The 18,305-nt window shown below is 36.7% G+C and overlaps 1 protein-coding gene across 1 annotated transcript in view; it reads left to right on the top strand.

Annotated features, from left to right (window-relative positions):
• The window catches only part of LOC127946237 (phosphatidylinositol 5-phosphate 4-kinase type-2 alpha), a 33,743-nt gene extending 16,310 nt beyond the window's left edge, over positions 1-17,433 (top strand). Inside the window, exons 2-10 of the mRNA XM_052542677.1 lie at positions 4,235-4,332; positions 4,662-4,758; positions 7,917-8,069; positions 8,171-8,317; positions 8,419-8,457; positions 11,279-11,392; positions 11,528-11,768; positions 13,365-13,468; positions 14,480-17,433. Of these exons, the coding sequence (XP_052398637.1) occupies positions 4,235-4,332; positions 4,662-4,758; positions 7,917-8,069; positions 8,171-8,317; positions 8,419-8,457; positions 11,279-11,392; positions 11,528-11,768; positions 13,365-13,468; positions 14,480-14,560 (1,074 nt within the window). The 3' untranslated portion in view covers positions 14,561-17,433. The remainder of the gene's footprint in view (positions 1-4,234; positions 4,333-4,661; positions 4,759-7,916; positions 8,070-8,170; positions 8,318-8,418; positions 8,458-11,278; positions 11,393-11,527; positions 11,769-13,364; positions 13,469-14,479) is intronic.
• Positions 17,434-18,305: the final 872 nt, after the last annotated feature.

Genomic DNA, 18,305 nt, shown 5'->3' with positions numbered 1-18,305 from the left:
GTGCTTAGTTCTTAAACAAACAAAAACAATAGGTGCAGACTTGTTGAACACCTATGACATGGCCTCAGAGTTATTGAGGTCTATAGCAGTCGCTTTTAGAATTTATTTGTATTTATACAAGGATGAGGGAACAAGCCAAGGAGATCCTGTGCAGCTGCCCCTGGCTTTGTTGAAAATGTTTGGCCACTATCCCTGGATCCTCAAAGGATATAGCATGTAGGTGGAAACTGGGACATTGGAGCATGTTGTCTACTCCAGTTTCTCACAGTTTCTAATCTTGTACAGTGCAACATCTCTAAAACTGCCCACACTCTGTCACCGGCTGACTGAAAAGTATTTATTGGATCAAGGTTAGCAGGTCTGATGTCTAACTGGTTTTTGGAAGCTAAAGATTTGTTTTAAATCAGTGTCAAACAGTGTTGGTTACCATTGATTTCCATTGTATGGACACACCGAGGTTTTCCAAATATTTTCTTTTATTTTCATTTTAGCTACATTTTGCATGTTATATTTATATTTTATTTGATTTCTGGTTTATTTCAAACTATTTTTTACTTTTTTAATGTTAGATAATGTCTTAATTTCACTTATTTACTAATACTTTGAACTGAATCAGTTATTTGAAATTGTAACTATAGTGTTTAAATTGATGACTAGATATTATGAAATATATATAAAAAAGTTGATGGCAGATAAAAATTAGAGAAGTTCACCATGTTATTCACGGACCCCGGTGTCAGATCAGATATACCGTGTGTTTAATAAAATAAGGAACATATATAGTTCCTTATTTGTCCACGTGGTATATTGTCCTTAAAAGGCATAGGCTTGGTGTCCAAAATAGTCTGTAGCTAGCTACTGAGAATGTACACATGAGCACATGGGGGATGTTTCCCTCTGTTGCTTCACCAGTGCCAGTAGACAGGCTTTAGTCCTCTAGAAAGCACAGCTCATACCTCATCCTGCTCTCACGTGTTTCCGCAAGTGCCTGTTGCCTCTTAAACCCCTCTCATTGCCGCTTAGCTTTAATTGCATTTCAAATAAACACTGCATTAATCCCACCCTGGAGGGGGAAACACATTGGTTTTACTTTGACATGTTATTTAGAACAAAAAGTTATCGAGATGGAGATTTTCGTACCTCTGCTTTTGATTTGTACTCTTGGGTGATTTAGTGATTTATTGTCATGTTCTCGTGGTGTTATGTTGACGCTTGAAGCAACTCTCTGTATGCTTGCATATAGTGTGAAGCAGTCCTCTGCTTGTAGCTCTCTTGATCTTTGATAAGTAGTGTTTACAACAGCCTGGCGGAGGCCCAAAGAGCAGATATGTTTCTTCTGGTCAGACAGCCCATCTTTTCTATAAAAAGGATGAACAGTTTGTGTCAGCACAAACTAAAGAAAAACTAGTTTCAGATTTAGTGATGAGTGGGCATAAACTTTCATGAAATCTGCTTCAGTTGTTCATAGTGCTGGCTTCCTCATGTGACATTTAATTTCCTTGAACAGTAAAAGATGTATCATATTTACAGTCTAAACAAAGCATTTTTGTTGAAATCGACCTCATTTTAAAGCCATGCTAGATTTGCTCATGCTTGTTGTTACAAATACAAATTCACTTTTCATACCTAACGCTCAGTGTAGCTTAATTTTCTGACCACAGCTTGATAGATCAACTCACTAAGCAGTAACCACAGCATGCATAACAGCTTCCTTACACTTGCTTGCGTTAGGACTGAGGTGTTTTAAAGGGTTTCAAGTGACCTTGTTTGAAATACCTTCTTTTCTCAATTTGCATTTTTGTAAAGAGCTTCAGTAATCCAAAGTCTGCTAGGATTGGTTTCTCATTGGGTGGGCAAGAACCCCACTCTTTTTTTTTTGACAGAAATGAGTCAAATTAAGTCAAGTCGAGCTTTATTGTCATTCCGCTACATATGTAGACATATATAAAATATTAGCATTGGTCATGAATTTAACATGTCAGTAAATGTTCTAGTACATTATACACAAGGAATTAGGTAGGTATACATTACTGAAATGTCTTAAATTGCAGTTTTTTAATGTTAGATCAAGCTAAAAATCCACAAGGGAAGCTAAATAACTGACTCTTGGATATCACATAAAGATGCTGCATGTAGAACAAATGAGGCAGAACATTTGCTCAGACAAGAAAAAAACACAAAGACATTCTGCCTCCTATAGGTAGCACTGTGTACTCACAGTGTACTTCACATCCAAAAGCCTGGCATTTGACCAGTCAATAGGAAAGTCTATAGAGCTATCAATTCTTAGAAAGGTCAAATCACAGTATATTTCTTTCAACCTTTGCCACTATCTGTCTAATGCTTACTTAAAAATTCAAATAATTTAATAATACTGTTAAATTTAATCTGTTGCAAATCATATTATTCCCATTATTGTTATAAATTATAATGTTTTGATGCCTAAAATTCACTTGTAGCATTTAAAATAGTTTTTAGTTCTTTTTTTATTTATTTTTCATTTCTTGTGAAAATAGTCAAATTCTAATATCCTCCATGTATTGGTTATCAGAATGTGACTAATTATTAGCCACAATTTTTGTATTGATGCATCCTTACTTATTTGTAAATTTCATAGTTCATATATTTATATTTTTCAATGCTCCGCTGATTGTCTGTTGTTGCCGAGTGTCAAACACAAAATCTTTGAACTCCCATGGTGCTTCATGTCTGTTTGATTGCTTGATTTTCCTGGTGTGTGCACATCCTCAAACAAACAAATATATCACAGAAATTAAGGCCTTCTGCAGTCCTCCTGAGTTTAGTTAGCACTATTGTTATTTATATTTATTTCTTAATTAAGAATCTTAATAGAGGGAGAGAACCTGTGAGTCACCAGATCTCTTTGCTGGATCGAAAACAGTCCACAGCAGTGTTACATTCCCACTTCTCACAGAACAGCAGTAATTTCCATTATTACGGTTTTATTACAAAAATGCTGTAGTGTTGTTTTCAGAAGCGCAAACTGTGCAAAGCAAAACTGATGACTGCTGAATGTAGCACATTGTTTCTGGCCCTGAACAGAGCAAAGCAGTGCATTGTGTGACAGAGATATCGCCCTCTGATGAGCAGAACACATCACTCACACTGATGTTATTCCTGTGCCCAGCACATTTCAGCACCTCATGTGTGTGTGCTTTGATTTGTTCGATGTCACATGAATAATAATGTTCATCCCAAAACCGATTTGATCAAGTGGTCTTTACCAGATGCCGTTTAGGTCATGCCAGAATGACTCCTGCATTTTTGCTTAAAGGTGAAGACCCAGCTCTGTGCATGTTCTCCAAGACCCCCCCCCCCCCCTTCTATTAAGTGAAAGTGAAAGTGAAAGTGACGTGACATTCAGCCAAGTATGGTGACCCATACTCAGAATTTGTGCTCTGCATTTAACCCATCCGAAGTGCACACACACAGAGCAGTGAACTCACACACACTGTGAACACACAACCGGATATATTTAATATATATTAAATATATTCCTTTAGACTGTCATGATTTTAATGCATGTAGAAAGCTCTATTATGAAGTTAGTTCACTTAAGGACTTTAGTAAGGTTTTGCCTGAAATGTTTTTAGAATGTTTAGCACTTCATTTAAAAAATCTTGTATAATATTACTTGCTGTGTTTATTTGTTTGCTTGTTTTATTGTATTTATGTGATATATTTTCATTATTGTATTTGAGTTTTTGCCATGAAAATAGCTGCAGATGCTGACATGGCATTAAATAAAATTATACTATACTATGTTTATCACCAAAATGTGTGGCTGTTATAGCTGTTAACCAGTATTTGTAGTTTTGATTGGTAGCAAGTGTTGGGATTATGTAGCTTATTGATAACTTGACATGTTGTTGAGTCTCTTGGTGGTGGATTTTTTTTTATTATTATTTTTTTTTTTTACATTTTGAGTAAATATCCATTGAAATATTTAAAGTGATATATATATATATATATATATATATATATATATATATATATATATATATTCAGCAAATTTTTACGTTCATTTGCTATTCTTAAATTGTGTTAGTATATTTATATAGGTCAAATTGCTTTCAAGATATCAATATTGGTCAGACATTGTCATGCCCATATCGGGCGACCACCACATTTGACTCCCATTTTAAGCCCCGGACCCTGAACAAGTAACCAGTGACTAATCTGTCTCCTCTTTCTCTCTCTCTCTCCTGTCTAGATAAACGAGTTGAGCCATGTTCAGATCCCCATCATGCTAATGCCTGATGACTTCAAAGCCTACTCGAAGATTAAGGTTGACAACCACCTTTTCAACAAGTGAGTGCCACTCAGTTTTCCTTTTTTTCATGATTCATCATATTGTAATCTTATTAGAACAGTGAATCTTAATGAAACCGGTCAAGAACATTTCTGAATCATGTTTAAAAAAAAAAAAAAGCAGTACAACACATACCATGACATATTATTTATAATTGATGTTTATACATATTTATATAAAAAATGTGTAAGTCACAGTAGCGTCTAATTGAAACAAACTTTAGATTTATTTGAAACAAAAAAGCAAAAACATGTAACTGAAATGTGTGATTCACCCAGAAATCTCTTAATGTTAATTTCCCCCCCCGCTTTTCTTCTTTGCTTTTCAGAGAGAATATGCCAAGCCATTTTAAGTTTAAAGAGTATTGCCCTCTTGTTTTCCGTAACTTGAGAGAGAGGTTCAGCATTGATGACCAGGACTTCCAGGTAAGCTTTGTGAAAGAGAGAGAAATGATGAAATGGTATCACATTCATTGTGTCTTAGAACCACAGCATATTACTGCAGTTGAACCACACAAAACACCAGTCTACTCACTACTAAACAATGCTAAATAGATTCTCTGTGAGAAAAGCCCATGACTACCAAGAGGTAATTTAGTCATTAACCACTCAATTTATGTCATAATAAAGACCATTATTCCCCATAATAACATAGTAATGTCAGAGCTGTCCTTGTGTCCTTCAGCCTCCTACATACAAATGTTCTTAATTGTCCTCATATTCCTTTCCTTATATCTCTTTCATGGAGGAAAATAACTTAAGTGAGAATAGTCACAATCAGTGTGTCATTAGATAGAAAGGCTTTTCTCAACATTTCTCCTCCTACTGTAATCTGAAAGAGCTCAGGGTCTTGGTTAGTCAGGGTCTTCTTATGTGGGTTTAACAGGCATTACATTATGACTGTAACCCTTGACACATGTGCAAAAAATGTTAGCTTTACAGAATTTGCTGCTTATTTTATGGTCTTGATTAGAGACGTTAAGTTTGAGCTGTTTACTGGAGGTTAACGGTTGTCTAGGTGTTGCAAGACAATAGTTTAAAGGGTTTTGAAATTTTAGAAGTGTGCGTTACTATGTATTTTCAAGATAGACTGGTCAGTGTTAAGGAAGCCCATGAATCAGTGGTTCTTTTGTTGAAGCTTTTGTTGAAACCATCTGTTCGTGTCAAAGTTATTTTTTTAAATCATGTTTAACAGCAGAATTTGAAGATTATATACATTTTTAATCTGATTGTTATTCAGTGTGAAGCAGTGTGCTTCATTGATTTTCAAATATTTTTGCACATTTTGAAAATTTGCAACAATATTTGCTTTAAATAAAACTTTGTAATGCATTGATTCACCTTGCAGCTGGTTTGCTTAATTCATGGTTCATAATGCTTTTTAAATCCCTATAGGGAAAATGAATGGGGAAAAATGCTTCCAGAACCAATGACCTAATTTCACCCTTAACAATTGTTGCTTGGAAAATGTGGATACATGAGATAGCATGATTTTAAAAGGGTAATTACTGGCACTGTCAAAGTCAATTTTATAACGAGTATGCATTTTTTTTTTTCTTGTCCAGTAATAAGAATTACTACTGCAAGAGTCATGGGGCATTTAAATATAATTGTGGAAAGTCATGTTGGTCATAAGTGGGCGGTACTTAGGACCAGATGTTATGCCGCAAGTCAAATGTCTACCTGCATAGTGACAAAGCTGTTTTGTAATACAGACCTAGTGTAAACCCGCTATGACTTCTTGGCGTTGTGGTTCCTCAGTCCACCCTGCAGAACAAGCTGTCAGCTAAACAGCTACAAGCCCTAAGCCCATATGACTCAGCCTGGGAAGCCCTTTCAGATTTCGTATCCTGCTTTTGGTTTTGTGTTTAAAGAGTATACTTGATGAATATAGGGAGTGTTTGATGAATATGAGGAAATCCAAGCACATAGATCTGAGTAAGAAAGATACTCCGAGAGGGAGGTGGTAGGGAAATGTGTGGGTGTGTACATGTTTGAGGTAACAGACCTGGGGAATGTATGTAGAGTGGTCTGAGCTGCTCTGTGCAGCTGTGTCCTTCACTCACCCTCACTGAGCAGAGACCCTCCATTTCTTTCAAGTGCATCGTGTGTCCATTATGAGCTTTTTTTTCTGAAACCGGAACAGACACAAAGGCAGACCACTTCAGTCAGTGAGAAAACATGGAAACCGCACACTGTCTGTATGTCAGCGCTCATATGTTGTGGGCAGGACAATACCAGTCGTGATTTGCAAACAAAATGTTATCATCAGAAATAACCATATGCTTTCGCATGAGAGCCAGTGCTCAGTCACGAGTTCTGTGAATCTCAGAACTTCAGAAAATTCAGATCGATTTTTAACAGTGATTTGGCAGCCAAACCATGACATAACCGACTTAACCTGCCCACAAATAAACGTGCATCAGCCTTAGTTTATTTTATTATTATGTTTTATTTTTATTTATTGCATTGCTTACCCTTATTTTTTCCCCACAAAGTTAAGCAGCACAACTGTTTTCAACATTGATGATAATGAGAGATGTTTTTTGAGCACCAGCTCAGCATATTAGAACGATTTCTGAAAGATCATGCGACACTGGAGTAATGGCTGCTGAAACTTAATTTATGTATTGAAATAAAAAAAGGTTATTTTAAATTGTAATATTTCACTATTTTCTGTAATTTTGTTCAAATAAATGTAGCCTTAGTGAGCATTAGCAACTTGAAAATTAATAACTTACTAAATACAAATTAAATAAATAATTTAATTTCAGATAAAGATATATAGTGGCTCTGCAACAACAGAATTGTTGCTTATCAACTGAAAGAAGAAATCACATTGGACACTTTCAGTAATGATGGGAATTAATTTTTACATTGGCCTGGCCAAACTGAGTTGTTTTCGTTTTGAAAACATTTCTAATGATTTCATTCATTATGCATCCTGAATAATGACATTAGGGGCAGATGTCAGAATGCCCTTTTACATTAACGTAACAGTGCCAGATTGGGTCGAAAATCCACAGTTTTATGGTATTAATCGGTTGTTATGAATCTTGGTGTTAAGGCTGGGCGATATAGCTAAGAAATGTATCACAATATAAAGTTTCATATTGTTTGGTATCGATAATTATTTACTTTTTTAAATCTTTCTACAGAGAGAAGTAGAAAAAAGCTTTAAATGTAACTGTATTTTAATATAACAAATTTATTAAGACAAAATTTACTTTATTCTTAAAATAACAAATAAAACAAAAATAACAAAATAAAATTGAAACATATCTCCATTTTTTATATTTTATATACAGATTAAATGTGTTAGGGAAACATTTGACCTGAAAATTTATCCTGAGCAAAAAATGCACCTCATTAAACAGTTTATTCAATGCAATAAAATAACGGATTATTTTTGCAAAAAAAGTGTATACTGTCTTAACTAATATTTATAAATATTTATTTATAATTTCGTCAATTCTGTAAACAATATGAACAAAACCGCATCATCTATTTAATGCATAGCTTAATACAAATATCACATTGCTGGCAGGCAAGGCACTCATTTCAGTGTTTTGTGTTTTGTTCAGAACTCTTTGACACACAGTGCACCCCTCAGTAGTGAAGCTCAGGGCCGTAGTGGTGCTCGCTTCCACACCTCCTACGACAAGAGGTACGTCATCAAAACCATAAGCAGCGAAGACGTGGCTGAGATGCACAACATCCTCAAAAAGTACCACCAGGTTTGACACAAGCTCATACATTCTCCATACAATTGATGTTTTACTCATAATTTGTACATTTCTAGTGAGCTGGATGATTATAATGTCTTTTTTCACTGCAGTATATCGTGGAATGTCATGGTACCACACTGCTGCCACAGTATTTAGGCATGTACCGCCTCACTGTAGATGGAGATGAGACTTATATGATAGTCACACGCAACGTGTTCAGTCACCGGTTGTCTGTGTATAAGAAATATGACCTGAAGGTAAGAATTGTGAAACATGACAGACCAAGTCACACCAGATTGATTATGATTGAGGATGATTATGATATTGTTTGACATGTTTACATTTTTCTTCTCTGTAGGGATCTACTGTTGCCAGAGAGGCAAGTGACAAAGAAAAGGTCAGTTTCACCCTCAAACACAAACTTCTGATGTGAAAGTTTCACATTATCGCTTGTATTGCTTTTCCGATCATTTGTTTGTCAGTTTTTTTTGTATGTGGAGTGTATTGTATGTAGGGTTGGGTACCGAAACCTGGTGTCAATATGGCACCGGTACCTATGGAACTGGTATGCAATGAACAGAATCGGAACGCAGATTTTCCTAATTGTATGTCCAGGTCACTTTTCTTTTGTTTTTGAGGATGGTTCATTCTGTAGTGGCTAACCATTTGTCACACGTGATTTACTGTGAAGCAAAGGTGAGAGTATGAGCATGAGGCGTGCTGGATTTACAGTGTCTGTGTGATTACCAGGTGCACAGATGTAGATCTATCCTATACTTAGGGTGTCAAGGTGAAGCAGAGTCCATGGTGCTGTTTTAAGCTATGGAGATTAAAGCAAGAGACTGTAAGCTTCAGTAGCATCAACACTGGCACCTTAAATAAAACCGATGATTTAATGACAGTGGTTGGAATGTTTGCTTGCTAGTCATCACAAGGTACTAGAACTGTGATGTTAAGCTAGCTGTGAATACTTGTAATTTCACATGTCTACTCTGCATATTATTAGGTATTATTGTTCATATTTATGTATGGTATACATTGTGTGTGTCTGTTTGACAAGCTATGTCCTTCATAATTAGAGCCTACTGTGACTGGTTAGACACATAGACATAATCAGGACATATCAAGTGATCTCAAATAAAGCATTAGTGACGGTACAAATATTTTTACTCACATAAGTGTGCTGCGTCATTCCTGTCGGATCAAATATAGTTGCAGTTGCTTTTTAATCTCAGGCTCTCTGCATGTCAAGCATCAAGCTGTGTCTTGTTTACAAGGGAATCTGCAGTGAAATAAAGCAAACAACTGCCCAATGTTTTACTCACGTGAGCTGAAACTTAATTAAAATAAAGTTCAACCACGCATTCCTAATATTTGAATCCAGTGGAGGGTTATGCAGCGATTGTGTTCTTCCACAACCAGGAGCTGCACAATATTTCGCAACCTTTAATGGCATGTTTATTGCTTGGTTGCTCGATCTGGTTTAGCTCCACTTATGTTATTTCCCTAATGTGTCACGTGTGAATCAGTGGGCGGGGCTACATAATTAGGCAATGATATTCTTCTGTGGAGGCGGTGTTTAACCTTTCTATTACGTCATAGGTAGGCTCATTCCAGGATCTGGCATTTGCTGGGCCTGGTGTCAATAAAAGCTTTTGTTTCAGTAACAAAGACGTTATCAGTTTTGAAACTTACAGGATATTCTTTTAGAACAATTACAGTTGTCCTTTGTGTCAGAGCGTTTACTGACGTGGATTTGTTGTCACATCGCGCCGCATCCACAGCATCACTGGGTTCTATTTGCTTGTCACATCATGCCGCTCGTGTCTGGCGTAGACACGTTGTTTGCACCATCTGCATCACTGGCAGTATTTTCACTTAACTGTAAACTTGTAACTTAACGTTACTTGCTCAGAGCAGAACCATGCATCATTCATTTATATTTCTGCATGTCCCCCTGCAATACAACTCTGATTCTTCAATCGGACCATCTAGTGGTCTGTTATTGATACAACCACAACTGCTACAACTGCTCAAGCGGGTATTGTGAGTCATGTTGAGGTAATTATAATATGTCAGATTAATATTTTGCGTTCAATTATTTACAGGCAATGATAAGCAGGAAAATTACACAGTGTAGTCTTTTTCACCATGTGGAGGTTTCTTTTGGAAAATAATCTGCTGACTGTATACTATTCCTCAGCCTTGCATGCCCCCCAGTTTTGGAACCACTGCACTAAGGTATAAAACTAAAAGGTACATCTTTGTACCTTATTCACCCATATTAATACCTTAGATACATTAATTCTTTACAATTACATATGAATGCTTAACATATTAGTACCTTTTGAAGAGTACCGCCCCAGTGGCACTTTTGTACCTTTTTTGCAAGTCTGTCACTTTACTTTTAAAGTACAATGGCATTCGCAAGTCATTTTAGTTCAATAATGTGACATATTTCTGAGTGAAACAGGATATTCAATATATTTTATTCCCCAAGACATGATTGGCTCATAAAAAAGTGGGCTCCTTGACATGTTTTTGGAGAGTAGAGGTTAAAGAAAATTAGGAATGTGTATTAATCTTTAATAGATGCAAACCATTTCATCAGCGCCCTCCCATAGATATCTGTTTACTTATGGTGCTTTCCTTGACCAAACCTATTCCTATTGCTCTTCTACCTACCAACATGGTGCACTTTCGCAATTTTTTTGTTTTTTTGATTTTGCAATGATATGATAGGTGTGTTTGCTTTTGAAAGTTGGGAAATCTGCCAATGGTTTTTTTAATAAGTCCATTAATAATGTTTTTATTGGAGTCTTGAGCAAGGATACTAAATAAGCTAGTTACACAAAATTGCTGGAAATGGTTTTCATTTTTGTGCCTGACTTTTGATGCAATGCTTGTATATAAAAGCTCATTTATTTTGTAGGCCATTCTGAATATCTCTAAACACAAATGCAGATCAACTAGTTTGGTTGTTGCCTCCTTTGATCATTTGAGGGTCCCTTGACACTACATGTTGCTGAATATGCCAAACAAGCTTTTTCTAATGAATCTAGAGCACCCCCTGCTGCCCCGTGTGATACTACATGACATGACCAGCATGTCAGGAACTGGAGTCATTTTAATGTTCATGATCAACCTCTTTTGAAGCCCTTAAAAGAGTCTGCAAGTGTAAGTGAGCAACTAAATGTTGTTTTCCTCTTTTTCACCAGGCTAAAGAATTCCCCACGTACAAAGACAATGACTTTATCAACGATGGACAGAAAATATACATTGATGAGGAGAGCAAGAAGACCTTCCTTGATAAGCTACGAAAGGATGTGGAGGTAAATGATTTGGAAGAATTCACTTTCCCCCTCTGTCTTCCTTATACTGATACAATGAATCATTTTTCTTTAATTCTCACTTTTTCTCTTCCTCTTTCTCATCACTGTTTTTCCTTTCCTCATATCTCTGTCTAGTTCCTTGCTTTGCTGAAGTTGATGGACTACAGTCTTCTGGTTGGGATCCATGACGTGGAAAGGGCAGAACAAGAGGAGGTTGAGAGCGAGGATAATGATGGAGAAGAGGAAGGAGAGAGTGATGGAGGGATTGTCGGCACTCCTCCTGACAGTCCCAGTTACACTCTGGACAGCACTAAACCACTCTCACCAGGAGACTTTAACCCCAGTATTGACGTCTATGCCATCAAAAGCCATGACAGTGAGTGGAGCAGGAAGCATGTTGAAATATACAATTATCTGTATATATACAATTTTGATCATATATACTATATACAAAACTTTACCTTTTTCCCCACCAAACATGGGATTTTCAGTTATGTATGAGACCAGGCTTCCCTGTCAAACCTTCCAGAGTCTCCCGATCAAAAACACAGGCGAGGAAGACGAAATGAGCATATGAAAAATAATAAAGTTAATGGAAAGTGATATACTGCATCTTTACTTTGATCAATTGTACTGAATATGATCTAGATATAGTATTCGATAGGGCTATGCAAAAAATCGAGGTCTTCAAAGCAAATCCTGCCCACTTGCTTCTCAAAACTAGTCCAAACTAGTCCAATCGCATTTCCAGGAGGTTCCCCAATGAAACATTGCATCCCAGGGTTAAAATACACGTTTTTTGGCAGGGTTGCCTTGGTAAAATACACATATTAGGGGCTAAACATCACGTTATTGGTATTGGGGTTGCTCCAATCTGCGGACATGAAAAACAACCGCAGACTTAGCAACACTGGTTCAGGTGGAGCGGCATTTACTACACAGAGCCATAGTCTACCGACAACTAACACAAAATCTACAAAGAATCGCCTCCGATTTGGAAAAATTTATTTTGTGTAGATTGTCAGTGAATTACGGCTCTGTGTAGTATAGGCCAACCACTGTTGCCAAGTCTGCGGTTTTATTTTCATGTCCGTGGGTCGAAGCGACCCCAATACAAATAACGTAATGTTTAGCCCCTAAAATGCGAATTTTACCAAGGCAACCCCGACAAATAATTTGTATTTTATTGCCCGGAAAGAAACGTGATTGGGCTAGTTTTGAGAAGTAATTGGGCAGGTTTTGTTTTGAAGACCTGGCAAACCTGATCTGAACGCACGTGCTGGAGATATACTACTAATCACAGGAGCGACTTTACTGACAAGATGTGCATGAAAATCGCGTTCGATTTTTTTGCACGGCGCTAGATTTTCTCAGCTTTTTGCTCAAAGTTGCTTTAGTTATGAAACTTAACTACTTTCAAGTATTGATTAAAAAAAAAAAAAAAAAAAGAAGAATGCTTGAAGCTACAATAAAATGGATTGCATGTTCAGATTTTCATACAACAAAATATTCTGGGGGCCTTGAAATTTTTGTGAAAATGATCAAAAATGCTGGTGTGGCTGGCAACTTTTTCCAAAAACGGTGGCGGGTAAAGAGTTAAAGTCAGCATGAAATAAAAATTGGCCCCATTTCCTCTTAATGTATGGCCCTGTGGTTATTGTGAACAATTCATCCATGCATGATACTCACTCTTAAAATAAAAGCTTGTAATTAAAATGTAATGTTCTCTCCTTGGATGATGTCACCAAGAGAGGGAGGTGGTGAAAATAATTTTTATAGTCAAACATTCCATTCTGCTTCCATTGTGGTATGAAATGGGCATCTTCTTCACTCCAATCACTTCTTGATTGATAAGCTAAGACACATCCGGCTTTTTTCTTGTTGACTTTACGATTTGTGTAATATGTTACATTATGAAAATTTGTTATAAGCTCTGTTTTCATAAATAATGAATGTAAGTTTTTCCCCCCAGATTCTCCCAGAAAGGAGGTCTATTTTATGGCTGTTATTGACATCCTTCAGCATTATGATGCCAAGAAAAAGGCTGCTCATGCAGCCAAGACAGTAAAGCATGGGGTGAGTGCTTTGACGTTTACATTTAAATGAGTTATATCAGTGTTAAACAGAACAGAAAGCCACATGATGAATATGACCAATAATCATGTAGAGGGGGTTCACAGTAGATGGGTTTCCATCCAAAGTTGCGAATTCAACTTTGCGCAAAATTGGAATATCACACAAAACATTTGTGAACAGCACCATTTCCATCCAATGAGTCACAGAGAACAAAATCATCACTTCCTGATAAACTGGCACTATACATCACTAAGAAAAGTTGAAGAAGCTACTGAATATAATAATTTCCCTATATAATAAATGACTTGCACCTCAGAACGAGCAGACAAAACACAATAAATGCAGTCATTGCTTTCGGAGGTGGATGCCGCAGTCGCTTAACAGTTCTGGGAGGCAATTATACAGAAATACTTTGATATGACGGACTTTGTTCAGACATTCCCAAATGACCATAACAACATTTCAAATGCTGTGGAACAAGATCGGTCTGTAGGATTTTCTGTCCCATAGCACAAGGTCACATGACTTTATGCACTTATAGGAATTTATTAGCAAAATGCATTTCCATGTCCCATTATTCTCATGAACCCTTTTTCACACAAGTCAAAAACCACTTCAAGTGAGCGTAAAAACTTTCTTGCTAATTAAGGAATTTTCATTCGAAATTCAGCATTTCCTTCACTCGATTCTGATGCAATACTTCAAAATGTGGAAAAAAGCAAGTTGATGGAAACCCAGCTAATGTCATACACTCGCAAGACAAAAAACAATCGGGGTAACAAACATCATTAAAAAAATTATGTAATTGACTAACTAAATAACAGAAAATTTAACATGAAACACTGTAATGAACATGACCGATAACAAAATTTGTAACAAAATTACAAACTTTTTGGATTGGGCAGAAGAAATATTATCAACTAATGAAAAAAATACTTGTACCAATACCTTGTAGCAAGATTTTTTTTTTTATTTTTTTTTATCATCAACCTGGTGCTTTTTTCATCTTAGGCTGGGGCAGAGATTTCCACCGTGAACCCAGAGCAGTACTCGAAGAGATTCTATGATTTCATCACTACCATTCTGCCCTAGTCCGAGGTAGCTGAGCTGAGTCCACAGGGATGAAGAGGGACGCCAGCAGAGGGGTGTTGAACACTCACTCACCTGCTCTGCCACAGGGGGGCACCCCTACAGCAGCTACAACCACCATCCGTTTACATTTTGATTTAGTTTTATTTGTCTTTTTTTGTTTTGTGGGACCATGAGAGTGATGGAAAAGGACAACAGTTGTAACTTTTTTTGGGAGGGGGACAGGGCGTTTTACTGCTTTCTTATGCATGCCCCTTAATCTTGTTCGTTTCATTTGATATTTTTCTTGCCTTTTAAAGCAGAAGAGGACGGCGAGAGGAAAGAGAGCTCATGTGATGGTCTGTGGCTCAGTTAGTGAATTTACGTCTCTGAAAAAAAGGATGCCAAAACACAAGTTCTTAATTGGAACTGTATGTGTTCTCTTGCTGAATCATTCATCAAACACCCACCCGAACTCCTTCACGCAACCCTTGGCTGCCCGCTCTGCTTTCCTCCACTGGGGTCAACAGCTTCGCAGAGAGGCACCTGAAGCACTTGACACCACGGCACCTGCTAACTCTCCTTACTCACACAGACTAACCAGAAACGTTCTTTGAGCCATTTACAAAAGGAGGACCCATCGCCTCCAAACCTGCCTTGTGTGGACAGACAGCTTTTGCATGTTCTTTCAGTGTTCTTAGGCAAATGCATTTGAAATGGTGGCGAAGGTTCCAGAAAGTATTTTTCGTTTGGCCTTTTTGATTAATTTTTTTATTTTGTTTCGCAGCAACTTGACAGGAGGAAGAATGGAGACACTGAGGCAGCAGGATCAGTGGTTTCTCTTCAGTCATCAGTGATTTCTGTTACATTAATGATTCAGTTACCATCAGCACCTTAAACTGTTGCACTTTTTATTAGGATCACTCGGTCTGTTACGAGCTGCAATGATAGCACTATGAGGCACTGTTCAACGCAGCCTTGCCATTTCACGTGTTCTCATGCATACGCTCGTTCTCAACAGACAAAACATAGTTTACCTCTTGCATCATACCAGGACACACCGATTTGTGTTGTGTTTCAGTATTCCATGGAGGTTTGGGGAAGGGGTGCTTTGTTGTATTTGTATTTTTCATTTTTTTTAAAACATTGGTTTTGTTTGAAATTGAGTACAGTATATGTCTTGTGAGTTTTGTTTGAAATTCCTTTGAACGTTCAAATTGGCAGCAAAATAGATGAAATGTTGTATATTTTGCACATGATGAATGGAACCAAAATGTTCACGGAATCCTGTTGGTTCTGCAGTGGTATTTACAAGGGAAACCGAACACCTGTAACAGAGGAGAATCATTTCGTAAACGGCATTGAATTGGAATGCAGGTCATTTTGACATTTGCTTCTTAACTTTTCTAATTCAAAGATAAAAGCCTCCTCATCCTATGTTGGTTTAGACTTTTTGATCGCTTGCACATATTTTTACATTGAATTTGAATCCACCAGAACTTTCAAAGCACGACTCCGTGATTCAGTAAAAGTGTTCTGATAAATGAAGAATGTTACTGTTTTAAATCATACAACACAAGTACTGTGTAAAAAAAAAAAAAAAAAAAGATGCATGTTGCATTATTTTTAGTGTTAAGTCTGGTTTAGTCCAGAGATGGTGTATATTCCATGCTTAGTCATATTTTTATTTTTTCCCCTTGCCCTAAACCCCCCATCCCAGGTCTATTTTTTAAGATGGTCCCGTACTTGCTTTTTACTGTGTTTTCCATGTATATACACTGTGCAAGAGTCGTGCCTTTTTACTCCAAATTAATGCATCATTTTCAAATCTTTTTTTCCCCTCCAGACAGAAGTTAAATGCTATATTCTAATATTAGGGTGGTTAATGAAAAATCCATTTTTTTTTTTTTTTATTTTTTTTTTGGTGTTTTGATGTTTTAAAACATGCTGTTGCTTCAAACGGATACCAGACGTTGCATTTTATGTTCACAACAACACTGAAAAGGTCACAGTTTCTCCTTGACTGGATAATTCTATGTGCAAAAGCCTTTGGAAGAGAGTGTGCATTGTGAATTTGTTGATATGAGTAGGTGTGGCTCTTGTTATAGTGTTAATTGTAAATTGTGTTCAGGCTTTCTCCAAGCATTTTATCTGCAAGTATTATCCGACACCAATGTTACAGCGTCCTTTGGTTAGTGTTTCATTTTCTTAATAAACTGAGCGCTGCTTTGTGCCCTTGGGAAACCATTGCACAGTGGGAAAAGAAGCCTTTTTTTTATTGTTCTCGTTGGGATGAAAACAAACCCTGGTCTTCTTGGTTGTAATCTTCACAACAACAACAACCCACAATGGTCCTGACAATAGAGGCTGTTTTAGCTGCAGACTTTGATAGTGTCATCAGAGCATCGCTTCAGCTTCTGATGGACGCACACGCATATATAGGCTATTATGTGAATGTGAAAAGTGCTACAGTCAGATACAGCTTCACGCCTTCTTAAAAAAAAACCCTCCACCTTGTTCTTCATTTGCCAAAAGCATTTTTGCTCTGTGTGTTCATTGATGGATAACTCATAACAAGAAGCTTTTGGGGGGTGGGGGTACATTTAGCAATTCGATGTTTATTTTCTTAACGTTTTTGAGTGACGCGAACGTTGAATATGCAGGTGTACTGAAGGAAGAATACAATCCCCTTGGTGTGTGTTTTAATCTTGATAGTGAAGGTAATAGAAGTGATGGAGAAGCACTGGTGCTCTCTGTCACGCTCACAGATATGAGTTTTTTGTCAAGTTGTTTTTGAGAGTAACCAAAAGGGAGGCTGTCTCGTGTGTTATGATGTTAACAGATATACACTCCATTCCATAAGCATTGCTCAAAACAATAAAGCACTTTGTCTGCAATTCACGGTGCAACATCTCATGTTTTCTGCTCTTTTAATGTGTATATATGGTATTTCCTGAGTCACGCAGAGAATTGGCTTTCATTTGATAAAAGCTTGATCATTAGAATGCACACATTTGCATTTTACTGTGTTACCCAGTTAATAAACGTTTATTTCTTAAATGTAAAATTTTTTTTTTTTTTTAAAAAAGAATGCAATCAAAGAAGTTCAAAAAAGAGCGCACGGAATTAAACGTATAACACAGGTCTGCATATAGGCCTATGGGAAGAGTATTATTATTATTAAATAAATTAAGGAGTATATGGCTTAAATTACCTTAGGCGGAGTAGACGCCATATCCTCCTGAGACCTTGCATCATTCTCTGAGACTATGCCACAGTTTTGGATGTCCTTTACAGAGCACATTCAGGGCTTTTCAGAGATATTAAATGTTTGGATGTTTCACCATGATCACTCCCTCTCCTTGGTCTTTTAAAAATGACTTTCATAAATCAACATCTTGCGACAATGTAATGAGGTTTCAAAAAAAATTATATATAAGTCTTTCTGTTATGAAACAGGACGTTGATTTCGTGGACTAAAACCATGTTTATTACGCATTTTTGGAGACAAAAAATGAATAAGAAAATAAATTATATTTCAACATTCCTATGAAATATTAGATATTAATATGAATATCCTGTAAATTATTTACTCCCATTATTACACTTCTTTTTTTCATGTTTCCCCCAAAACACATTAATATGCAAATTTGATTTATTTTATTTTATATAGATACATTAGGCCTATATAATGAGAAAACATTATACATTTTGCAAAAAAAAAACTGAAAACTAAAAATGTATTGGTGATTAAAAAAAAAGTTTAAGC

This window comes from Carassius gibelio, chromosome A24, assembly GCF_023724105.1.
Source record: "Carassius gibelio isolate Cgi1373 ecotype wild population from Czech Republic chromosome A24, carGib1.2-hapl.c, whole genome shotgun sequence".
Lineage (NCBI taxonomy): Eukaryota > Metazoa > Chordata > Actinopteri > Cypriniformes > Cyprinidae > Carassius > Carassius gibelio.
The sequence above is the reverse complement of the archived record's forward strand: the minus strand, read 5'-3'. Positions and strand labels throughout refer to the sequence as shown.